The sequence below is a fragment of the Erithacus rubecula genome, assembly GCF_903797595.1.
Source record: "Erithacus rubecula genome assembly, chromosome: 17".
In the NCBI taxonomy this organism is placed as follows: Eukaryota; Metazoa; Chordata; class Aves; order Passeriformes; family Muscicapidae; genus Erithacus; species Erithacus rubecula.
Window position 1 is genome coordinate 140,841 of NC_136669.1, and position 25,728 is coordinate 166,568.

General features: G+C 45.2%; 1 protein-coding gene across 4 annotated transcripts; it reads right to left on the reverse strand.

Annotated features, from left to right (window-relative positions):
• Positions 1-6,023: 6,023 nt before the first annotated feature.
• On the reverse strand, positions 6,024-23,664 carry IL21R (interleukin 21 receptor). Of its 4 annotated transcripts, none has more exons than XM_079320549.1 (9): positions 23,579-23,664; positions 17,034-17,108; positions 13,895-14,000; positions 13,173-13,366; positions 11,482-11,633; positions 10,897-11,074; positions 9,520-9,616; positions 8,637-8,718; positions 6,024-8,122 (listed from the first exon to the last, which is right to left on the reverse strand). In XM_079320549.1, exons 2-9 carry the CDS (start codon positions 17,086-17,088, stop codon positions 7,196-7,198), a joined length of 1,791 nt encoding a protein of 596 aa, XP_079176675.1. In that variant the 5' UTR covers positions 17,089-17,108; positions 23,579-23,664; the 3' UTR covers positions 6,024-7,195. The 4 variants fall into 4 exon arrangements, with proteins under 4 accessions (XP_079176675.1, XP_079176677.1, XP_079176676.1 ...); XM_079320551.1 differs by lacking the exon at positions 23,579-23,664 and adding an exon at positions 21,109-21,283 and having other exon boundaries at positions 11,482-11,591; XM_079320550.1 differs by lacking the exon at positions 23,579-23,664 and adding an exon at positions 21,109-21,283 and having other exon boundaries at positions 9,520-9,613.
• Positions 23,665-25,728: the final 2,064 nt, after the last annotated feature.

Genomic DNA, 25,728 nt, shown 5'->3' on the forward strand with positions numbered 1-25,728 from the left:
AAAGGGAAAAAAAATACCAAACAAAACTTTTCAGAGATTATGATCTCTCTTTCAGAAGAAGCTGGAGAAAAGGGAAGGAATGTCAGGATAGGGAAAAAAATAAGTACAGCATTAGCACAGATCCAAGTGTATATAGCCTGACTACAGAATAAAGATAATGATTTCTAACCAACAAAGGGTCTGAAGCAGTCTTGAACAGAAGTGAGTAAGAAAAAAGCCTACGTTTAGCAAGGACTGTGATACAGTAATCATTAGGATTGTTTTACTGAAGAGATTAAGTGATATGATCCATGACCAAGAATATCCTTCCAGTCATGAATTTCACAAGGCTAGACAACAGCATTCATGTGTAACTTGTTGCATGTGACTATGCCTGCCTAAAGTATCCCTTGTCTGAATTAAGTTGTAAAATAATTACGATGTTTCAGAAACTGATCAAGAGAAAAGGAGTATTTCTGGCTTTCATTTCACCACCTTTTCAGTTATGTGTTTTTCATAAATATCCTGTTTTGCTGCAGACTTTCTTCAGGGTGGGGGTTGTGGAGAGGAAGCGTCACCATTAGCTGGTTTTAGCTGAGGGAGGCTGGGAGGCGTGAAGTCTCTCCTGCTTATCATTCTAATCAGGTTTGCTCTTGGTCCCTGAGATAAATACAGTAATACTGACTAAATATGAAATAGAGAGAGCTGCATTAAGTAGAATTATACATCTGCTGACAAGCACTTGTTCAGGCATACAAACAAATAAACAAACTTAGGTCAAGATGAGTAAAACCAGGACAGAATGTTTCCAGGTAATTGCTACTAATTTGATAAACTCCCTTCACTCCTATGCAAGGACTTCTTTGTTCAGTTCTGCAATGTTGAAATGTGTTAGACATTTCTGGCTCTCTAGCTCACCAGGAAACAAATACAGTATGTTTAAATGCAAATTTTTGTGTTAGAAGCCATAAATGTTAGCCATAAGTAGGTGATGGAACACTGAATTCTGACAGACTTATCAGAAAATAATTTCAGGAAGCAGCACATAACCAGCTGAATGAGATTCTGCAGTACATTGATGCAATTAGAGGAGCTAACATACAGACTGTGGATACATATCAATTAAAGGAAAAATTATTGCAGCTACATGTAGCATTTGTAACATCATTAATTAATTTCTTCTGTCGGAATCAACACTTTAAACAAAAAATTGCTGCCAAAATGAAAATACTTCTGAAAATGGCTATGTGAATGATTTAGTCCTGGGCAACTTTACTCAGAAATCAACAATTACAGACCAAGTGAATAACTTAGTCACAGGAAAGGCTAAGTAGTCATTTCATACCAGCCTTAAGTATCTTACATGAGAAGATGATTTCAGGTAGGAGAAAAGTATTTTCTTTTCTTTTTTAAATCTACAAGAGAAAGATGGAAAGAGTCCAGTAGTTGGACACTGAAGATAGATACAATTAGACAGAAACAAAGTGAAGAATTTGTATAAATGAGAGCTATCTTTATTGCTGAAACCTATTGCCTAAACATATGCAAGACTTGTATTCTTCCTCTTAGCTCAGATGGAAGCCCAGTATTAGCAGTGCAGGTACAATTGCAGCAGCTGCAAGCAGTGGAAGATAAATCAACTTCTTAGCTGGATGTCTTGGGGAGCAGACTGCTTGCTGCTTTCTTGTGTTCTAAGGTCCAGTTTCTGCAGCACTGCAAAGTTGGGGGTGAAGGTAGAAAAGCCATATGAGAACTAGTATCAAGAAGGGAGAACTGCCTTCACTCTGCAGGAAAAGAGAGACAAAATGTCTGAGGTGATGCCCTGAAATGATGCACCAGCTATGCTGCCAGCAGTCTGTCAGGACTATCAGGAGGTGGTAGTGACCTTGATTTCCAAAGTGGTCTCAGGCTGGTTGCAGTGGTATTTCCATCCTTTCTGTGTGTTTCCAGGGCAGAATTCAGGCTGTTATCTGCTCAAGGAAACGAGGCCTTGCAGCCGTGCCTTCCCCCTCCCCTCCTGTGGTTCCTTCCTCCACTTCCCAAAAGTAATTTCAAGTAACCAGAGTTTGTATAACAAAGATTTTCCAAATGCTCTCAACTGCTTATCAACAGAAAGACAGATGTTATTGCTTAATCTATCACCAGAAATTCATATTCTGGGATTCACCCCCAGATTTGGGGTCCAGTTGAACGCACAATAAAAAGATGATAACATTTTCTCATAAGAATTCATAAGGTAAAATAAATTATTTGATAGACACCACTGTGAGAGGAAGTAGCACAAGCAGTTGACAACAGTCTCAGCATGTGGGTAGTCTAGATATCATCTAGGTTTTAGAAATTCTGTAAAGCAGAGCTTTACAGGGAGACTTGAAGAATGAGGTTGAGGTAGCCCAAGAGAACTGTAAGCAGGACCTTCAATGTGTAGCAGTAGCATGGAGAATGATTAAGAGAAGTAGGTTTAATGATCTAGTGGGAGGTAGAAGCTGACATCATAGAGCTAACTTCCAGATGTGAAAACAAGAGATGGCAAGAGGACAAGAAGAGGCTGTTAGTGACTTTAAAAGTGGGGATGAGAAGCTGCTGCTAGATGAGATAGAAGAATTGTATAGATAAATGTGATGGGCTCAAAGCGATGAATAAAAAATAGAATTTTTACATCTATGACTTTTGGATGACTACAAGTAAGAACAATTTTACAGAAGCTCGATAAATCATGAAGTCTCATATAAGAGCGTGACCAAGGTTTCACATGGAGATATGGGCATAAGATTCTTCAATATGCTTGGATATCCACTGATACATATGATATTATATGCCAGCCCACAGCAGACAGACAGGTGTTCTAGGTTTTATTCTACTTCTGACATCAACTTCTTTATAAATTGATGTTGCTTAATCAACTTAATTTTTTTTGTTGCAGCTCATTCACATGCTCACCTAAATCTTAGAGGAAGCCAGAAGCTTCAGACTCTGATTTTGCAGTGGCTCTGGACTTTTTCAAAACGTGTTTTGCTCATTCTCTCAAGACACTCAACAAGGTCTAGCAATGCCTGTTGTGTCCTGGGCTACATCAAAAGCAGCATGACCAGCAGGTTAAGGGAGGAGATTCTACCTCTCTGCTCTTGTGAGACCCCCACTTGCTGTACAGTGTCCAGTTCTGGGGTCCTCAACATATGAAGAACTTGGAGTTGCCAGAGCAAGTCTGGAGAAGGCCACAAAGACCATCTGAGAACTGGAGTTAATCTGCTATGGAAACAGGGTGAGAGTGTGCACAGTGGGAGCAGGCTCAGCAGATCTGGACCCTTGAATGCTCAGTTTCCATTCCTCACATCTTAGCCACTAGTCATAAATGACCTGTTCTCCCTTGGCCATAATCCCTTCCTTTGCTAGCATCTCTTCCAGAGGCGGTACAAAGAGGCACCAAAGAAAGCTAGGACTGACTACACCTGCAAAGTAAATCAGTGACAGACAATAGCACAACTGTACCAACAGGCACACCCCTTCATCCACTGAGATTACCTAAGAGCAGAGTCTCCAGAGCATTCACTTACGCTGGCATGTGTAATTGGTGGGGTACCCGTTGTAAACAATCATCCCCATTTATAAGAAAAGATTTTTGTAGCTCCTTTAAGAAAACTTTGTGATGCCTTATCTACCTTCTGAATACCTAGGCCTCTAAGTACATGTCTGACAGAAGCACATCAAATGTGCACAACAGGCTCACGAGACACATCCTGGGGAATAAGGAAAATGTAGTTGGATTTCTTTATCTGCATAGATTATCTGAGAGAACCCCATATAACCAGCCTTTCCCTCTCTTCAGCTTTGAAGAACCATTTTCCCAACAATTTAATGCCTACAAACAGCCATATACTTTCAGATGTGATATACTTAGATCCCAAAACCAAAGATGCTACAAAGGATGACTGCAATAAAGCAATATTCATATACACACATACATTAAAAAAATATGTTTATGTCTGCAAAATCCCAAACACTGAGGACTACTTTGGCTGGATTCCTTTTCACTCATCTCTTGCAGTCAGAGAGAAGTACCTTGTTCAAGACGGTCCTTCTTTCAAGCACAATCCATAAGAATTAATGCAATAGTGGTGTTCAGCAAACTATCCGAACAAAAGTACAAACACACTTAGGGTCTTCATGTTCCTAGTTCTAGAAAAAAATATAGAATTCCACATTTAGATGAAGAAAATATTTTTCAATATTTTAGCTCAATAGATATCCCCTAACATTACATACTGGAATGCATATAACATAAATATGTTAAACTGTCTTACCAGCTCAAAAGAAATGTTACTTTTCACACTGCTTCTGTCCCTTGATAGTTTAAGCTGTGTGGTTTGATGATCAGGCAGTAGCAGCAGTGGCATAATAAAGCAGATTCTAAAGATAATCTCAAGAACCAATGAAAATCTGCTCTGATTATCAGATTGAGTTAAAGTAGCTATATATGTAATTTCTCATTAGTCATGGAGAAACAGGAATTTCTGCTAAAGGGTTAACATTTAAAAGGCCAAGTAATTTGCTGAATAGAAAATATCTGTTTGCAACTTTTATATAAGTAGGTCAACAGAAGAGCTTTCTATGTGACCTAAAGTTATTTCCCAGCCCTGAGTGGATGTGGGGCTAAACTGCTCCCACCCAAGATCTGTGCCCGTGGTGCCGAGAGCCCTGCAGAGCCCTGAGCTGCCCTTTGTCCACAGCTGCTGCTGCATTGGCTCAAAGCACACTCTGCAAGCCAAGGAAAAGAGCATTCAGTGCTTCCTTGTCCTGATCCCAGGGTGCATAAGGAGCAGATCTTCCCATGGCAGCAGCGATGGGGCGATGGCAGTGCTGCAGCCTGGACCCATCAAGTGTCTCCTGTACGTGGGTCTAGTGCCAGAGAACGGAAAGAGAGAAGAGCACACTGAGTAAAGTCTGTCAGTACCAGCTTCTGGGGCCAAGAGACAGGGAAACAGGGGCCATTCAGAAATGGAGATGGCCATTTCCAAATTGATATACCAGAATGGATTGTGGTGATTCTCCCAGTACCTGCTTTTTGACCCTATCATTCCTGGGGAAAAGAAAATTTCCAAATTAGAACTGCTAGATCAGGGACATTTGCAGTTTGCTCCTAGGATGCACTGAAAACTCCCCACCTCAAACCCCTCCACATTCACAGTGACAACTCACTGACCAAAAGCTTAATTGTGATACCTTGCTTCAAAGGGAATAACTTCACTTCTTTAAATACCCTTCTGTCACACACTTGTTCATGAAGTCTGCCTCCTAGGGTGAGCAGAGATAACTTCCAGCCCAACACAACACCAAACCATCACCTTCTATCAGATGTACAGCCAGATAGTGTTCCAATAATAGAAACAGTTCCTTCAGCAGTTCTGGGACCATCAATACCAACAGAAACAGAGAGTGCACAGAACTGAGATGTAAAGGGCCCCAGAAAAATAAGCAAGTTTCTCCCTTAAGCAGCCTAGGCTCATTTACTGCAATGTAGTTTTCTAAAGTGAAAAGACCTGCAATACGAAGCTGAAGAAGACTGTGCTGAGACCATCAGAAATGCTTCTGTCCAGCACACATTTGCATCCACATGATCACAGCGTAGGGCAGCGTGGGGCAGGCAGCTCATTGGGGCAGGGAGGCTGGGCCAGTGCTCTGCTGCCTTGGGAGGGCATGGCAGGGACTGGGAGCAGCAGAAAGGAGGCACCAGCACATGGACACAACACCTGCCATGACTCACCACAGCAGATGACAAGAAAAATGAAAAATGAGGGGGGAAGAAACCAAAGAAGGCAATGTATCTTAGAGCAGTAATAACAACATGGGCAAAATGAAGTCATGTAGTCCAAAATGAATATAGCAAATACCACGGGGCTGATTGGAACAGTCAAACTGGAGGATGTGGATGCAATGCAGTACAGCCCCAATGAAAAAAACAGCTTCTCTTTACTACGGGGCTCTGTCCTATTTAGGGAGCTGTGGGATTGCCTGTAGTCTCAGGTAAGAAAAGAAGGTGAGGGAAGGGAGTTTATTGGTATCACAGCAACAACAGATTATTTCTACACTGGACACATGCATCATTTACCACAAAGGTCCTCTCAAGGTATGACCTTCTGGAGCCAAGCAGCCTATGTGTTAGTAGCACTATACCTATGTAAGACAAAGGTCTTCACATTTAATTTCAGTATTACAGTGACTTTTAAAGACAATTATTCTGAACAAATCATAGAAACAGAGATTTCAGAGAGAAAAACAGATTCAAGATTACCATGCAGTTTCATATTTGGCTTTATTAGCTAGCAGAAATTGCTCAAAATTTGTGCTGCTGACCTGTTAACTGCAGCAGAGCAAGTCCAAGGCAGAAGTGGCAGGCATATCCAGGTAGGACAACTTTTTCATAACTATGGCAAAATTCTAAAAGCTGCTCAATTAATATGCTTGAAAAGTGCAGGGAGGGAGTCTGACTCAATAGAAAAGCTCAGTAGTGACAGGTTGTTTAGAATTAAATGTATTTTGAAGACATTTCATTTGCGGACTCCACCTGGAAAGTCTTTCTGAAACCTGAGTTGTGCTTAGTCTCTGTACACACATTTCTGTGATGATTACATAAGAATTAGTTTTGATCCCCATGGACAGGTCTGGAACCCTCTGTAACTAACAAACTAGTACAGTTGAGTTTAAAGAGCCAAAGCCAGTAGAAGGAAAAGTAACATCACATGTTGTTTGAAAAGAGTAGGGGAACTTTTATGTAGCAAACATGCTTGCCAAGGGGTTATGATTCTAAGGTTCTATGTACAGCCAAACTACCAAGTCATGTGAGAATATCAGGGAAAATAACTTACAGTTCTGTACTCTTTATAAGGTTGCTGCAAAAGATTTTGCATATCTATGTAAACCTAAGGATAATTTTCAAGGTACAGGTTTTTTCTGACATTTTTCTGATATCAAGGGAGGGTTGATCTATGATTCTAAAAAACCCCAAAACCCAACAAAATTCAGGAACAATCAATGACAACAAATTTGAGACATTAATAGGATAAGTGGGAATAGAAACAGGCATATTTCTGTGGATCTAACAGGTGTCAGTTTATGCAATAGAGCTCACACAAAAAAAACCTTCGCTTCTCTTCCGAATTTTGCTAACATTTTGCTCCTGGCACACTATTGAAAACGCCCCACACTCATCCAGGCGACATCAAAGTCCTTGGTTTGTCTGTGTCCCACTGACAGGGCTCTCAGGGCGACAGGAGACCCACTGCTTGACGTAGCTCCGGGGAAAGTCTTGCCCCTCCTGCTCAAGAGGGATGTTTCCACAAATGGTCTGACTGTTTTGCCCAAATTCAGAGTCAACTGGACTTCCACAGTCTGAGTCCACAAAGCCACTGTCAATAGTGTCCAAATCTACACATATCAAAGGACAACTGTCACCAGGCCTGATATTGTGAGAGAAGAAGTCACAGGAGCCTTCACTGTAAGAAACACTTTCACCATCAGGAGAAGGTAGTGAACTTGGATTTTCCGAATCCCACTGATAAGGCTGCAAGCAAAGGGCTTCTAGAATGCTCCCCACCCCTCCTTCCACTCTCCTTTCTCCTTGCTGGTTGACTGGGACACTTGTGCTCCTCAGGAGGTCTGTGGACACAGAACCTGAAGCAAGTATTTTGTCCTGTGCACTCAGATCAGCCAAATGCAAGTCACTGCACATCTTTCTGTCTTCCTCATCGATGTTAACCTTGGGGTAAGTGGGTTGTCCAGCACGACCACCCTCCTTGTTGGTGTGCTCGTGTTCCCCGCCCACATGGGCACAGCTGCAGCACTGGCAGTTACAAGATGTGAATTCATCAGCCACAGTCACTGTATCAATTGACAAGTGCCCATAGGACTGGTCCTCAGTGCCACCACTGCTGTTCACACTACACCACAGGGACCGGCTGCTCTGACCTGGCCCACTCAGGCAAGAGGCACAGGGCTTGCAAGAAAGATTCTTTCTCAGCTCATGCAGCTCTTCCTGTGGGGTGCTGTTGGAAGGATGCATGGTGTAAACTTCTAGGACTTCTGGAAGGACTATTCCCCATTCAAAGTAATCAAAGGTCATTTTCATATGGGATGCACCAACCCACTTCTGCAGAAAAGGAAACACAGGGAGAGACAGGTTAGCATCACAAGGTTTGAGGTTCCACAAAAATAACCAAATTTCTCATACTTTTAGAGGCAAAAATCAAACTCTAAAGTTACTGACTCCTCCACTATAACAGGAGGATGCTATTATTATGATACACAGGCAACTGCAGGGAAACTAACAGAAGCAATCAAAAATAATTAGTTCTGAGAAGTTTGCATGGCTTTGCAGTTTTCTCCGACAGTCCTGTCAGGATCCCAGGCTTCAGAATTCACATGAACTCAGTTCACACATTGAGACAGCACTTACAGAGAATAAGGGGTATAGATGCAACATAAGGGCCTTCATGGCACTGAACAGATACTGGAAAGCTCTGGTTCTTATGTCTGGAGACATTTGGCATTCCTTTGAGATAGATTTCCCCTTCTACTGCCCTAATGAGAATCCTTTGCTCAGGATAGCATGATGGCCTTTTAGTCTGTCATGTGCTCCACTCACTTGTGTAGCCCATTTATACCTTAAAATCTCCATTATGACCCATGTAAAGAGGTTTGAAAAAGGGAGCAGGGTCTGGGATGCAAGCCATCTTCTTCCACAAGCTGGAAAAGAAAAGAGAAAGGCTTTGGGGTTAAGCACACATTACAGATGCAAAGCAAGATACCTCCACATCCATTTCAACCAACTGGAGTCACTTGTCCAGCCTTGAGTTAGCAAGTGGCTGAGGTTCCAAGGATGTCTTCTGCTGCCAGAGCCATCTAATGCCTTTCTGGTGAACCTCACTGGAGGTGAGGCTCAGCACTTGCACACACACATTCACACTAAGGTAAGAGGTTCCAGTTTTTTCCTTCCCAGAAAAGCACCAAGTGCTAGAAATGCATTTTCACTGACGTTGGGCTGGTCTGTGGTCTGCAGGCCAGAACTCTTCCCTGTGCAGTTCTGCTGTGGACCTGGGCTATGCCAGTCCTATTGCTGCACCAGCCCAGCCCTCCTCATGACAGCCCATATCTTTCCAAGGGCATGAGAATCCTCCAAGAAGGACAGAGGCCTCCAGCAGCATTGAGGGACCTATGTCAGCTTTGGAAAGGGACAGCTAGCTCTGGCTGCTGCTCTGCCTGGCAACTGCAGAGCACAGATAAGACCAGAAGAATGGCTCAGGAGTCTGTGTGGCCCTTGCTTCATGTGCCACCATCTTGTCCCAGCCAGCTGAATGGCAGCAGAGTCCCACAGAAAAGCAGGTCACTTGGGGCAGTACATCAGCCAGTGACCATTCTTGGCTGTCCCTCAGGCCCATAGCCGCTCACTCATAGACACAGAAGTCTCAAAGAAGGCTGCATGTGAACACCCCATCTTTAACCAGATAGAATAAAAGCATTGACTCCTGCCTCCTGAAGCATTCTTACCTCTGCTGTTTGGCCAGAAATGTTGTGATTGAGGCCACAATTGCCACGACAATACCAAACAGTAACAGCCATTCCATGCCTGCTGTCTGTGTCACTGCTGGAGAAATAGACCTGGTCATTCAGGCTCACTTTGCATTTATACCCAGACCAATAAACAGGAGATGGTGAGGACAAAAATGAGTTTGGAATGGAAAGTGTTGCCAAGCATTAGAATGGGCTGCCCAAGGAGGTGGTGGAGTCACTATCGTTGGAGGTGTTCGAGAGACTGAACATAGCACTTAGTTCATAAAGTGTCCATCGGTCAAATGTTGGACCTGATGATCTTGGAGGTCTTTTCCACCTAAATGATTCTATGAGGCACCCTTTATTTCTATACCAGATTGCCTCATTGGGATACTGAGGCTGTAACACAGGTACAGTACTCCAGGCAGGTCTGATTGAGGGTACTCAGAGATGAAAGGAGCAGTACATCAGCTACCCTATGACCTGGCTGCACCACAGACAGAGAGTCAACATAGCTAGGGCAGGACAGCTCCTTGGCACAAAAAACACTGGTATTTCTGCCTCCTGGTTTAGAAAGACCTCCACAGATGATCTGTGAAGTGAAGGAGTGCAGCTGATTAGAGACAGAGGTGTTGAGAAGATGACTGCTAGGTGGCTGCTCTCCACCTGTGATGAAAAGGAGCACCTTAGAGATCCAGAACTCAGATATCCCTTAGCAAAAGGAGCCTGGCCCTGCTGCCGCTGCACCAGGTAAAGCCTTAAATCTTTCAGCTGGAGCTGCAGATCAGTGAGAGCAGGGAAGCTCAGCACAACTGCTGCCATTGACCACAGTCATTTTGCACTTGCTCTGTTGCAGCAAAGGCTCCTTATTTTCACAGCTTCTGTTCCACCATGACAAGCATCAGTATACTGTATAAAGTGCTGTGAACTCCCTGCAGCGTGGTGGCTACCAAACAAAACACCCATGCCCAGCATGACCAAGCATCAGACTCCAGACATAGAACTCAGGTTTGAGAGCTCCCCTCAGATGAAGACTACACTAAGACCCAGCAGAGATCATCTCCCCCATTTCTGAAAGCTGCAAGTGGGACCCTGGACATTTGACACTGGAAAGGAAGCTAGAGGCTGCACTTTTGTAAGTGGCGTCCAAATGTACAGCCAGCCCCACCAAACACTCTTCTTTAGCCACACAGTGAAAACATCAATACTGACAGCCCAGGCTTGGGGTTCACATAACTAGTAAGGAAGATAACCATACCTGTCTTTACTGGACTGTTTAAGATTTCTTCTAATTAATTAGATTTTATTACATTTCTGAAAGCATTCTCTAATACTGAGCTAATTGAAAGGGCAGGGAGCTCTGGCAGCAAGTACCTGCAGGGCTGATTTTCAGTGACAGCGGAGAGCTCCATTCACTCCAAAAGCCTTCATAGCCACTGCCCTCCCGGGGCCTGGCTCTCACTTGGAACTCGTACTCAGTGTCTGCTTGGAGCTCCCAGGGCAGGATCAGCAATGTCCGTTTGTCCTCAGGAACAGCTTTAGTCTTCTGAGCCTGTGAACGATTAAACACCAAGCACTAGGGCAGCTGCTCTTACCTGGCTCACACTGCTGCACACTGAGGATGCTGCAAATTAACCCCTTCTGCTTCCATGTTGCTTCTGCAAGGCCATGCTCTGACTGGTCAGTAGCTGCATGCAATCCTGGGGGAGCCTTCCAGGCAGGACAGCATGAAAATCAAATGAATTTTCAGCCTTCCTCACAGGATCTAATACTGCTCACTTGAGAGCTTCTGATTCTCAATTAATTTTTGAGTTTGCCTATTTTCAGTCCAGTCAAGCAGAGAGACATTTTTTCTAAACCATGAAAACCCTTCTTTCCCACCAGTGCTACTGTCCTGGTTGGGCTGGCCTCCTCTTTTCTGGTACACCCTACTTGATGGTAAACTGACATCTCACTTACCTCCCAGGTGTCAGTTCTTCTTTTGTAACGCAGCTGATATTCCAGCTCCTCATTCAAAAAGTAGAAGGAAGAGTTCTGGTAGATGGTTTCCCAAGAAATGTTGTAACCCTCTGAGAACAAAGCGGTCAGGTTGAATGGAGGCTGTGGTTTTACTGGAAGACAGGATGGTGTTACCTTTCATAAGATTTCTACACTTAAGAGATGGTATCAACATGGTATCAACAATGCAGAGTGAGCAGGGAACAAATCTGCCCTGGAAGTGGTGGGGCTTTCTACACTAGAGAACACCCACAGCATTCCTGCCCTCAGCCATGCACGGAGCCTCACATGTGAGGGGCATAATAAAGCCAGGACCACGTTTCTCCAAATATATTTTCTGCTTGTGTCTGAACCTCCTCATTGCCTATGGAGGAGGAAAGACAGTACACAGGACTAATAAACTCCTGGGAGATTATGTGAAATGTAGAGCACCTTGTTCTTATCATGACACGAAAGAACTCTGTGTAGTCATGATCACTCACAAAATTGGAGAAATACCCCCTAAATATAACAGAGTAAAGAGGAAAAGCTGAGGCTAGGGACACTGCATAAACCCACTGCAATTCCATGTCCCAACTGCCCAAAAAGCAAGCTTTTGTATCCCTGCAGGGAGGGTTCATGTATTGAAAAGCAGTATCGCAAAATTCCAGCAGTCTGCAGGGCCTGTACTGAGCTAGGATGCCTTTGGATAAGGACCTCTAGGAGATGTGCAAAGCACCACTACCCAATCTCTAGTCTGTCAGTGGGAGCAAGTAGGCTTCCTGAAATGTTAAGGTATTTGTCAGAAAGATGACACTTCTCAAGTAAAGTTTAATTTCAAAAGAAGCCAGACAGAAAAATCCTTTTCCTATGTCTGCGTGGTTCCCATCCACCTGGCTAACCACTCTTTTTCTTCACAGTTTGCTACACAACCCAGAACATACCAACATTCCACCAAGTCAGCTACACAACTGCATTCAGTCCTTGTGTCATGCAGGAGAAACGATTAGGAATTGCCCCAGAAAGGGGAACTGCCACAGCCAGTATATCTGGGACACCCTGTGCTGCCCAAAATAATGTCATGTTTTGACAAAGGCATGCAATGATAGAACAAGGGGGAATGGCTTCACATTGGCAGAGGACAGGGTTAGATGGGATATCAGGGAGAAATTCTTGTCTGTGAGGGTGGTGAGGAACCAGCACAGGCTGCTCAGAGAAACTGTGGTGGCCCCATCCCTGGAAGTGTCCAAGACCAGGTTGGATGGGGCTTGGAGCAGCACGGTCTAGTGGAAGGTGCCCCTGCCCATGGCAGGGAGTTGGAGCTGAATGGTCTTTAAGGTCCCTTTCAGCCTAAAACATCTTAAGAATTTTGTGGTCTGCAACATTTGTGACAAAGCAGTTCCCCTTTTCCCTTTAGAATCCAGCCAAAAAGGTATGAGACTGGTCTAAACTGGATATTTATCACCTACTGCTTCACGAGGAGAAGGAACTTCCCCACAAAAAGCATGGACCAAGCCAGCTCTAGGCTCAGCCTGAAGCATAATAGCAATAATAAGAGCCCAGTGCTTTATGTAGATGAGTGTACAGCAAATATAGCCCCACACAGCTTGCCCAGACTATCCTAGCACATAAAGTCAAACAGTATTTATCAAATTCACCATTTTTATACTTACTGTTTTTTATCAAATAGAAGTCTTTGGAAAGCACGTGCTGCCTATCAGCCTCTGTAACATCCACCTGGATTTTGGTATCTGCCAGGAATTCAGTCATGTCCACAGTGCACGTGTATTGTGTGTGACTGGTATTCCTTGACAATTGCAGGAGGCTGCAGGCAGCCACAATATTTTCTGGATCTTCCTCAGAAGCCCTAAAAATGTCAAAACGAACAAGTCTGCATGTGTCACATGCTGTAGTTGCATTAATTTGTCGTTAAACCACCAGGCACAGAAAATGAATAAACCAACATGTTCAAATAAAAAATAATCTTTGCATTTCAACAGATTTCTTTTTTCCCCTCCTACTTACTCAGCTTAGCATCTTTGAGAGAAACAGGAAAGTGTTTCTGGAAAGGAAAGGTTCTGCTCAGGACTGCCCAGCCCAAGAGTGGACAGCGCACGAGCCCTGCCGAGGCAGGTCCAGGTCGCCTTTCAGAGCAGGCAAGGTGCTCCCGGGCAGCAGAGACAGTGCTGAGGAAACTGGGGTCAGCAGAGCAGGCAGCAGCAAGAAACAGTCAGCAGAGACAGGAACAGGGCTCTCTTGCTAGGGAGGAAGTCAGTTTGTAACCGGAGTGCAAAGCGAAGCAGCAGCACGGCAGAAAAGCAGGATTTCTGCGTGAGGAAGGCACGAGCGGCAGAGGCTCCTGCCAGCTGGGCTCTGCTCGTCCCACCGGACTCACCACGTCGCAGTGAGACTGTAGGAACCAGCACCCAGCTCCTCTCGCAGGATACACGACAGGGTCTGGACATAGTCCACGAAACAGGTGAGGCCCTCGCAACACATGGCTGTAGGTTTGGGAAGAGAAAACATCACATCAGCTTCTGTGATAAAGCACGAACTTTGTATCAACACGTGCACTCCTCAGGGGTCCCGCAAGATCTGCAGAGAGCAGAGCAGCGTCTGGCAGCTGTCCTCCCTCCTGCTGAAAGTCCCCAGTTTTGGGGGGTAAATGTGTTCCAGCTCTACAGGGAGACAAGCCATTGACAGTAAGATAAGTGTCAAATAAAAATCTATTAAAAATGCTGCGGCAGCCAAAATCAGGAAATGCCCAAATCGTGACTGAATTTTCAGACTTATCCCTGTCCCCTCTTATACAATCACTACAGCAGAGTCACATATTTCTGTAAGAGTCTTTGATTACATGGCATATAGAAGAGGCATGAAACTGAATAAGAAGCAGTAGCATATTCAAACATTTCCATGATACCACTTTCTAAACTGAATACTGTTCTTTGCTAGTCTAGTTTTCATTGCACATCTACATAGCACTTTATAAATTTTTTTAAAGTGGAATTTAAGTAATTTTTTCTTTGCCATTCTATTTTCTGTGTTCTAAAACCTGGTATCTGTAGCATCAATTCTTTCTATGTCCAGCTCCAGAGCCTTGAAGTATGTTTTTCATGAAATTTGGGAAAAAAAATATTGCAAGTTTGTAGTTACTGTAATTTCTATAAAACATTCTGATAAGCACAATTTATTAATTACAGACTTCTCAAGAGGATTTGAGAGGCAATTGTAGAACTTACACTGGTCATAAGGAAAATCAAGTAATTTTTTGAAAGTGGTGGCAAAACAGCATTTATACTCTTGTACTTGTTCTGCAGGATCTCTGCTCACAGAGCAGAATCCAGTATATGTTCGATAAAAGTACAATTTTCCTGTACATAACACACTTCTCTCCCTGGATTTCAAGGCAGGTAAGATAGTAGCACAATGAGAAATGTCTGTCACTGGGCTGCCAAGAGCCACCACCATCACCCTGGGAATGGCTGAATGAGGAAAGGCCTGGAGGAGATGCAGCATGCCATGCTGGTTCAAGCCACGCCTGCTGCAGTGGCCATTCATTTCTGATTGGAAAGTATCACTCCTTTTCCATGGGAGTAAAATTGTCATCATGTAGGAAAAGACTCAGGGTTGTTACATCCATGCTTAAATCAAGCATGGGCCCTCCCCTGCCATAAAGGCTGCCCCAGCCTCCTGTAACACACTATTGCACAGCCAGCAGGCAAACAAACCCTTTGATGCTAACTATGCTATGAGCTCACTTCCCTTTGTCGTTCTGCTGCTTTCTTGGTTACAGAAGCTGCACTCCCTGCTTCCTCCTTCCCTGTTGCAGCATGTTTTATGTCCAGAGTGTTGCTTGCTAAGGTGATGTGCCCAACAGCCCCAGTGCCCAGTCCTAGAGCTGAAGCTGTAGGCAGAGAACCAGCGTGGAATGCAGACAGTGTGTGCAATGATGGAGCAGAATCATCTGTTCCCCCCTGCAGATCAGATGGCTGCGCACAAAAGGAGCTGTCTGCAGGTACAGCCAGAGTGCACAGCAGGTGTGTCCAGCCCAGGGAGCAGCCTCCTGCTAGGGTGGGGTGAGCTCCCAGGAAAACAAAGTCTAACCTTTCCCTGTTGGAATTACCCATCACATTTACTTCCTGATCATCACATATCAGAGCACACACTACTCTCCCTGTATGAGCTCTGGGCAGCACTCAGATTTGCATACAAGATCTCCCTTAATCCAAAGATTTAGGTACTGGTAGAAGAAATTTGGGGATGTATGCGACAGACTGGTCCCAAGGATGTACATAGGATTTTTTTAAACCCTTATTTTGACTTTTTAATTTCACACTGACTTCAAAATTATGTCCTAAAATCTTCATTAAGTTTTCATATTTTATTTTGAGCCCTCAATAGACTCTTCTGAGGGTCCTGGACCAAGCACTGTTTAGTTCAGAATCCTGACCAACATACTTTTTTCTCTTCTAGCCTAACTTTATTCTCCTAGAAAAAAATGGGGTTAGAAATCTCTTGCATTCCTTTAGAAAGGACAGCAAGTATTAATAGGCTATTAAGCAGTAGTAATTACTCTTCTTCCATGCTACTATGTTAATTAGTCAAAGAGACTACTATTCCTAGGTAGCTGGTAAGTTGCAAGGGTATCTTTGGGCAAGAATATATTAACAAAATTAAGAGGACAGCTTTTTACTGGGAAAGAAATAATTAAGTGTCCTAAAATCAGTTAGTTAGATCTAGGATGAAATGTCTGTCCTTGGCAACTTCAGAAACAAAACTCAAATACTTCTAACAGTAAGATCTAGACTGATCCAAAATGAAATTAGTACATGGTAATTCCCTGACTTGCATCACACAAAATTCAGACCAGACATCACAGTGGTCTCTTATGACAGGAAAATATAATTCTGATTGCATCTTTTCTCCTTATTTAGGTTTGGGGCAGGTCCAGTGCTCTGCCTACAAGCAGCAGGTAAGGTACTAAACTTGCATGGTTCCCTACAGACATGCTTGTCACTGCCTTTTTCTGTCCAGCTGATCTGTTTAGAAAGTCAGCTCTGAGTCAGCTGGAGTTTGCAGTGTGGGTAGGAACCAGCAAAAAAGGAGGGGAGACTGTGTGCACAGTCCGGTCCTAAGCAGAGGGACTCAGCCTAGGAGCAGTTCACTCCACTGCCCCTGGCTGACCAGCCAGCAGCAGCCCTGGGGATATCCTGCTCTTGACCACTGGAACCTTTCCTGTAGCAAAGGCTATTTTTGGTGGGGGAAATCCTGCTCTGATGTCGCCAGGAGGCATTTCAGTGCAAGGCAGGCACTTCCTCTGCAGGCTGTCCCTGGGGCTACTCCCAGAGCAGTGCCCAGCCTGGCTGAGCTCTGCCACTGCCTGTGCCCATACAGCACTGCAGGCAGCTCTCTCCCTGGGACCTTGTCTTGCTGTCCCCACTGCCAGGCTCATCTCAGCAGAGCTGCGCACACAAGGTCACTAATATAAATCCTGTGGGTGTACAACCTGAAAGGAATATCTGAGGACTTACTGTACTGGAATAAAAGGCAGAAGAAAATATTCTGGAGCCATCGTTTGTTCCTCATAGTGGTTCTCACTGGATGTCCTGGGGAAGAAAAAAACAAAACAAAACAACTACCGCAAACAACTCCCACAACCAATTTAAAACACTGCTCAGACATCCGCTTGATTAAGGTGGAGGTAGAATTAATCTTGTTTTTTTTTAAACATCCAAAAGTAAGGTGCTTTATTTAGATGACTAATTTCAGCTCTCCTGCATGTTTCTATTCCATGGGCTAAGGGGGAGATGACCAACAGCCTGGCAACTTGCTGTAAGCAAGGTCAGTGAAATCTTTGCTCCTTGCTGGCATGTGCACAGAGAAAGCAGTGAAGTGACTGCAGCTTGGCTATCCAGGCAACAAGGAAGACTCTTTGGTTAATTGTTAACCTATTTTTTCTCCATTAGTATCTTGCAGCTAGAAGTGCCACATTGCTGCAGATTTAACAGCTATGCAGTGAATTAGCCCAATGAAGTCTGAATGCCATCGTGGGTCTGTGTGAGAAAAAATTGTGGGAACCCATTGATTTGGCCTACCCATAGTTAAATAAGCATGAAATATCTAGTTAAGGGACTCCAGAAATGCAGACTAGAGAAAAAAAAAAAAGAAAAAACCCAGCCTCCCTCATAGCATCCAGGACAGCAATGCACAGTACTGACTGCAGGGAGAGGCTGTCCTGATGGTTTAGTGAAAAGAACATACAAGAAAGTCTTCAGAGAAGATGATAGCAGGATGTATAAAACAGAGGAAATGGCATCACATACCAATGACTGTTCAACCCAGAGTCCCTCTTCCAAGAAAAAGCCCTCAAGTCATATAATGCATTTAGGGCTGAGTTTTCACAGCATTTAAACATTTATAGAAACACATGGATGTGCACAGAAAGACTTAAAATGTACTCCCTGCAGAGTATTGGCTGTTGATACCTGGTACAGACTTCAGCACCATTTTCTTAAGCTATTCTTAAATGGGACAAAACTTGGGAGAAACAAAGTGTACTATTTTGGGGACCTAGTTTCATTGAAAGCAAGTTGCAAGGATGCAGAGACAACAGGAAGGGACTGAAGGCCATGCAGTAAGGTTGCAGCAGGTCTCCTTGAAGCCTGCTCTTCTCCAGGCTGAACAAACCCAATTCTCTCAGCCTGCCATACACAGCAGAGGTGCTCCAGCCCTCAAAGCCTCTGTGGCCTCCTCTGGACTCACTACAGCAGCTCCACACTTGTCACATTGGGGGTCCCAGACATGGAGGCAGAACACCAGGTGGGGTCTCACGAGAGCGGAATAGAGGGGGAGGATCCCCTCAGCTGCCCACGCTGCTGGGGAAGAACCCCAGCACACAGGGGTTTCTGGGCTACCACGTATATGTGCCCTGCTTATGGCCAGCTTGTTATCCACCACTGCCCCACGTCCTTGTCAGCAGAGATAGTCTCAATCTGTTTGTCCCTCAGCCTGTGCTCACATGGGGGGTTGCAGGTATCCAGGTCCTGGGGTGTCTGTGCTGCTTCTACCACGAGCAAAAAATAGCCAGGCAATCACTCAACAGAGACAAACCCATGAAGCCTTTAAGACTTGGGGAACATCTGTGGTGTTTAAAAATTTCCCAGGTTTACTCAAATAATGAAAGCAAAACAAATTTAGCAGCCACCAGAAAGCCCCTGCAGCCCCATGTGAGCTCACAGCTCTCAGGATGTTGGTGCCAGGTGAGAGCAGCAAGACTCACTCCAGAGGTGCCAGAGACACTGTGTCACACCCTGCTGTGGAAGCAATCATGCAGCTATGCCCCTTCTTTCCTGCCAAACAAACCCTGCCCACGGAGCTCCTTGCAGCTCAGCAAGCAGCCCCAGCGCCCTGCTGTCCTCCCTCACCAGTGCCAGTGCCAGGGCAAACTCCCTACCTTCAGAGCCCAGCCCTTCTTTCTGCACACACGCTGCCTTGAGTAAACACCTCGTCTTGACCCCTCTGGTCCAAGCTCTCCAAGTTTTCTCTGTCTAATAACTCTTGTCATTCCCACTATTTCTGATGGTGCAGTTCCTAGTCACCAAGATACAGTCCACTGTCTAACTCCACCTTGTGATCTCACCCTTCTTCCACTGCTCTTCTCCAAATCCTCATTCCTTTGAGGAAGGCTTGCTGTTATTCTGCCATGTGAAACCTGCTCCCTTGACTTCATGGTAAGGCTGGCTGCACCCTGAGCCCTTCTCAGCATCAGTTTGTATTGTGACTGTCCCACTCCACACTCTTGGCCACCATGAAAAACAAAGAAAGGCAACTTGCTGTCAGGAAGGAAGGAAGGAGCTGGACCCTTAGAGAGGTCTACTGACCCACCACTTATTTCAGAATCAAACTGGCAGGGCCTCTGATGCTTTGTATTCATGATATTTCAGTAGCTCCCTGCTTTTATGCTCACTCCTGCCTAAATGAACAGAGCTGTGCAAGGAAAGTCTTTGCTTTTTTTTCCTGTTAGACAGTGGTTTCTTTCAAAGGCCTCCCCTACTTTCCTTTCTCTGCTCAGAGAATGGTACCATCAACCTGGAGGGACAGGCAGGACTGAACAGGATAAAGTCAAAGCAAGAAGCTCAAGCAGCTCAATGGGCAGATGTCTTACAGAGTTACCAGAAGTTGCCATTACACGATGGGAAAAGGTTAGCTACAGCCTTGTCATCTAGAAGAAGAGCACAGTAGCAAAAATAAGAAATCCAGTAGGATCTGCTGAAATATCTGAAACGGAGAGACAATACTTCCTCAGTTGGGATGCCATTGTCCCATCTCTTGCCCTTGCTAGTGCCCACAGATTAGTTCAACATTTATCTCCTTCTCTTTCCCTGCTGTGGTGTGGTAGGAAAGGACTGTGACCTCTAAGAGCACCAGAGACAGTTTCAGCACTGCTGAAAGTGTCTGACCTCCTGGCTGTGCTCCAGATTGTTGTGACAAGACATGGACAGACAAGACATGTGCAGAAGAGTTGGGAAAACTGCTGCTCTGCAAAAGGGTCTTTTGGTCTTTGATGATTTCAATGGAGATGTATAGCAGCCTTAATTCAGGAGCATGCTCCAGTCAGGCCCCCTGCAAGCTTCATTCCCAGTCTATTGTTGGGACCCACACCTTTCCTACATCCCTCCATTTGTTACACCCTTCCCATTTGCTTCCATCTGTCAGTATGTGATTGTTCACCTAGAGGAAAGAATGACCAGAGACAGGAACTTATTCTCAGTCTGGCATTAGAAATGTTCTTTCTACTGCCTCATTTCATTTTTTTGGTGTGTGAAATGGGGACTCTGAATCAGCTCCATGCATCCTTGAAACACAGACACTTCTTATTAAATGCCAGACATTGTACAGCTGCCAAGAACCACTTCTGCAAACTCTGTAGTGTCCTTATGAGACTACAGCAATAAAGCTGAGTACCCCTTCATAATACACACATGTAAATGATGCTACAAATTTTTAATATTCCAGAGAACAGGAAATGGGGCCAATGTAGACAGACATTTATGAAGGTTATTTTTGTTAAGGATCAGGAAATATGATTCTATAAGCTGCCAAACATAGATGCAGTCTAAGCTCACAGTTTGAAGTGTTTCCAGGAAATGCATGTACTTAAAAAACAAAGCAACCCTCACAATGACAACAAAACACAAAAACAAACAAACAAACAAACAAGCAAACAAACCCCAAACAACGAAAAGCCAAGCAAACAAACAAACAAACAAAAAAACCCAAAAAGAAAGGGAAAAAATGATGGTATTTCCAAGGATGAGAAAATGAATTTTTGGACCCTCGCAAAAAAAGAGTGGAAGACACAGTCTACCCGTTATATGCCCAAACAAGATTTCTTCTTGAAAGAAACTAATTATCAATGCACACTGTGGTCTTATCACCAAGCTGAAGCAACAGGGGGACAAAGGGATGCTCTGACTATCCAGAGGCTGAGAGCAATGACAAGGGCACAAGGGCCACATCAGCCATAAGAAAGATTTGCAGTGAAGTTGCAATATCAAGCAGGAACAGACTGGCAGCAGGAAAAATTGGCGGAAACATGGACATTACCTGCCCTGTTCTGTGCATTTCAGCCCTCCAACACTTCCATGACCAGCCTTGCTAAATCATTAAGAGCAGACCCCACCTGTGGAGCTGGGCAGCAGGTGGGTCTCCTTAGCACTGAGTAAGAGCAAAGCCTGCTTGTGCTTTGGGGCTACAAGGACTGTGCTGTGTTGGAATACACAGCAATAAATGGAGATTGACGTCACCACTGTATCAGAATTACTGTGCCAACAGAAGGATGTGGTGAGAGGAGGTGATGAATTCAGGTCCAAACACCCACACAACATTTATTACTGTACTGCTGTGCTTTCTTACATGAGAAAAGGGTGGGAGTGTTTATAAAAACTCACAAACCTCGTATCTAAAAGGTCATAGTGGGGTTTGTGGACTTAGACTTGTGCAGTGAGGAGGCATCAGCGTCAAGGTATTGAAGGGCCAAGCCAAACTGCGTATTGGAGACAGTCAAGCACACTGCTGTGCTCAGCTTCCATCCTTTCCTCAGATGGTTCCAGGGTCAGGGCAACAGCACTAATCCTCAGAACACAGGCAGGGAGGTCTTCTGGGTTGTCTGGAAGTTATCTGGCTCCTATACAGGGCAGGGGCTCACCCTGCCATATCTCATGCCCAGACACAAGTCTGGGCAGGTCTCTAGATTGCAAGGTTGGTACTGAGGGAGGCTCCATCAACTCACCTAGACATACCTTTAAAGGGGCTTCAAGGAGCCCGTGCACACTCACTTGCACAAGAGGGGAATGAGCAGCACTATGGAGGGATTTGGCACACACAGTGTGAAGGCAGGAGGAGCTAGGAGCAGGAACAAGGAGCTGAAATAACCCAAGAAGACAGCAGTGAAGCTGGCACAAAGTAGCAGGGTGTAGGATGAGGGAGCTCCATGTTCAGCCTTCCATGCCTCTGCCTCACCCCGTGAAAACAGATGTTTTGGAATGTTCAGGCTGGGGCAGGTGGCTCTTGACCATGCTTGCCAGGCAGTTGCTGATCACTGAGCTGGTTGTACACTGTTATAACATGCATGGAGGAGGTCACAGGACTTAGACCAGAAGCTGCTCCTCGTGGTGTTTGGAGCAGCCCCTGTGAAACACCAGCTCTCCCTTCTGCATGCTTTGTGGGCCACTTACAGGCACAATGTCAGACCCAAGCTTCCAGAGAAGACTTGTCTCAGCTGCTGGTGCCTGTGGGTGGTGGAGATTGTCACAGCTCCTGGGTGCAGTGTGGGACAGTAAAGGGTAACGAGGCTGAGTGACTAAGTCAGGCATTTCCCAGGCTCTTGGTAATATCTTTCTGCTGTGAGGAAAGCACACCAGGACAGTGGTGTAGCTTTTGTCCCCTGATTACACAGGACTCTCCAATGTGTGCCAATACTGTTATTTGTGCAGAGGAGGGAGGAAAAGAGCAGCATGTGTGATCAGTCCAAAGAGTGATAGTCTGGCCATCACAACAGACACTATTAAACCATGCAATAACATGCATTTGCTATTACAGAGCTAATTTTAAGAACAGGAACACTGGTAGCACCGTAAGAACAACGGTTTTATAAATTTAAACATATTGCACCAAAAGCTTTCCTGTTTTCCTCATATTTAACTCATAAAAAATGTAATTTCAGGCCAGCCTGAAATATTCAGCAGTAATATTCACTAAGAAGCAAGTGTGGAGGGCACACAAGGGAAGGCTTGGTAGATTCTGTTATTCATGACCCAAAACCATCTTGCCATTGCTGGAAGAGGGGCAACATCTGTATGTATTAAGGAGCAAGAACACATGCCAAAAAACCAAAAAAAAATTCAGAGTTGACAATTCCTTTCTCTAGGATAAAAAACTAGTCACACTTGGAGTAATCATATCCATGATTTGAAGAAAAGGAGAAAAAACTCTAGAGAAAAAGTACTCTGTACTTTCTTCCTGTCATAAAGAATTAAACCAATATGCCCAGCAGTGTCAAAGATACAGACCTGGCATAACTTTAGGGTCAAAGGCACCATTACTGGCTTGTGACATTTAGGAGGAAGATAATCACACATGACGAAAAGTAAAAAATGGCAGGAGAACAGCTGAGACATGAGTAACAGTGTCCTGCTGGAAAGGAAAGCAATAGAAGACACCACCTCAAAGCTCAGGAAACAGTCTAAAAGATGAATGAGCTAGGGAGAAAGCAGAGGTGTTAGTCAGCAAAGCAGCAGGTTGAAAAACACCGAAGCTGCACAGGTGGTGGCTGTGGCTGACACAGGATGCTGCAGGGGAGAGGACTGCTTTCAGTCTGGGGAATACTGAATGTCACCTGCAGAGACCCCAGCATCCTGCCCTCCTGCCTCCCTTCTGCCCTTGCCAGGTATTTTTGCCATCAGCACTGGGGTCAGCCTCTTGTTTTCGCCAGGATCCATCAAGTCTGACCCCATACTGCACGAAGGCTGCAGTAAGAGGACATGGCTTTGGCTCTAGCCAGAGGAAAAGGGCTTACCTTGACAGAGCTGTGGCTGTGTGCGTCCTGCTCACATGGAGGAGACTGCACTGAGGCTTGTGTCTTCTCTTAGGAAACCACCAGACATATGCTGGTAAAGAGAAGCAGGAATGACTGTGCTTGTGAACTCACCCTGACCATCTGGAACAGAAACCTAGAGCTCTGCTCCGCAGCTGCGCCGTGCAAAGTGTGCCCAGAGATCTCTGCACCAGGTCAGCAAGACTCTCATGCATTCCCACAGGCTCATCTGAGTTGGCAGTGCTGGCAGAACTCCCTGCTCCTTTCATGGCAGAAACTCACCCCCTTAGAGGTAACACCTATCAGCTTGTCCCAGATCTCTGCAAGTGGGGATGCACCAAGAGCAGAACTCGGCTGCTGGCACACAGCTGTTTATGGCAAGATCCTCACCTCCATCTCATGGAGCTCTGATTTATCATAGCTGTCAGCCAGCATGTCCCACCTGTGCTGCCTGGCTGCCCTCTTTCACACTGGAGGCTGGTGCAGCAATGCAGCAGCCCCAGGCAGCTCCAGGCACCTGGCACAGGGTGAAAAACACCCCAGCTCTCTTCAGGCCCTGGCTGTGGCAGCATGTGCAGAGCAAAGCAAAGGGCTCACACAGCAGGGACAGCCAGCTGCATCTGCAAACCACAGAACATGTAGTTCCAACACATTTAGTGACTTCTCATGTCACTGACAGCAAGATACTGTGTCTTTAGGAGAAAAGGCAGGAAGAGAGTGGCTTCTCAGAAAAGCCACCCGTGTAGCCCCCCTCCACTATAAAATCTTGCTACACAAACCTAATATAGGTTTTTAAGATTTAGGAGCAGCAAAGGCAGCTTCCCACCAGAGGTGGGAAGAATTCCTAATGCTTCTGATTAAGAGTATCTGTTGCAGGGGTCCAGCACAGCTCAGAATGAGGCCATGAAATAGTCAGCACCCAGCAAACTGGGTATCCTAACGCCGGCTGCAGTGGAGGAAACAAGGCATTTCATGGCTTCATGGCCCCCCTCATGCTATGGAGGGCCATGCTCTGTGTTTCTGAAGCATCTCAGCCACGCAGTGCAGGGGGAAGATGACCCAGCAGTGAACTGCGCTGCACAGCCCTCAAGCCCAGAGCCTGCCAGATGTGCACTTGCAGCACAGTACAAGCCAGCCCCTCCAGACCACAGCTGGCTGCCTACCACAGGCACTGGCTGACCCCAGGGCTAGCCACGGCCAGTGCACACCTGGCTCTCACAGAAACTCTCCAGGGCACCAAAATAAGAACTGGGGACTGCTTATAAGGCTGACCCAGGCATGGAAATTCTACCCCCAGAAGGCAGTCCAGTGCTTTCTCATCTCATTTTCATTCTTCTTGCTGTGTGGGTGTCTCATTGCAAGTGAAACCAGCAGTAGCTGAGCTGGGGAGAAGCAGTAACCTCAAAGGCTTCAGCTTATAGCAAATTTCCCCATTTCTAAGAGCTGGGGAAACAGCACCATGTAGGAAAATCCCAGTGCTATGTATTAGTCACCAACTTGGTAGCCTTGTAGAGGACAAACACCACTCTATTATAAATGCCCTGCTCTTTAAAATTGGGCAGGGACAGGATAAAGGAAATGGGTGACCCATCACTAAAGGGTCTCTCGCTGGGACAGGGGCTCCTCAGGACGCCTGCCACACACCATGGGCTGGGGCAGGGCTGGCACAGACATCCCCCTACCAAAGACAGACTGTGGCTCACTGTACTGTCACAACTTGTGCTATGACAATTGCCTCCCTGCATTCAGAATATAGAATCTTAGGTCTCAAGCACAGATGGTCAGTTTTATAGAGAGCATTCTGGCTAAGAGCAAAAGAAGAACAAAACAGCTGCTCCTCCCCTCTTGCCGCTAAATGTGCCACAGCAGCCAGTTCCACATTCTGTTCAACTAGGGCTGCTGCCAGTTTTTCTTTCATCTTGCACTCTTCCTGAAGGGACAGTATGGATATTCCAATGTTACAGAAAGCCAGAGGAGAGGCAGATTAGAAGCAGGACAGCAAAAGGGAAAACAGAGCAAAGTACCTTTAGCCAGAGTTCAGCAGAGATGTAAAGTTCCTCTCGATAAGCTTGTCACAAGGAATGAAAAGAGTCAGGATTTAGCAATCCAGCAGTCAGTGCTGCTGATAGCTA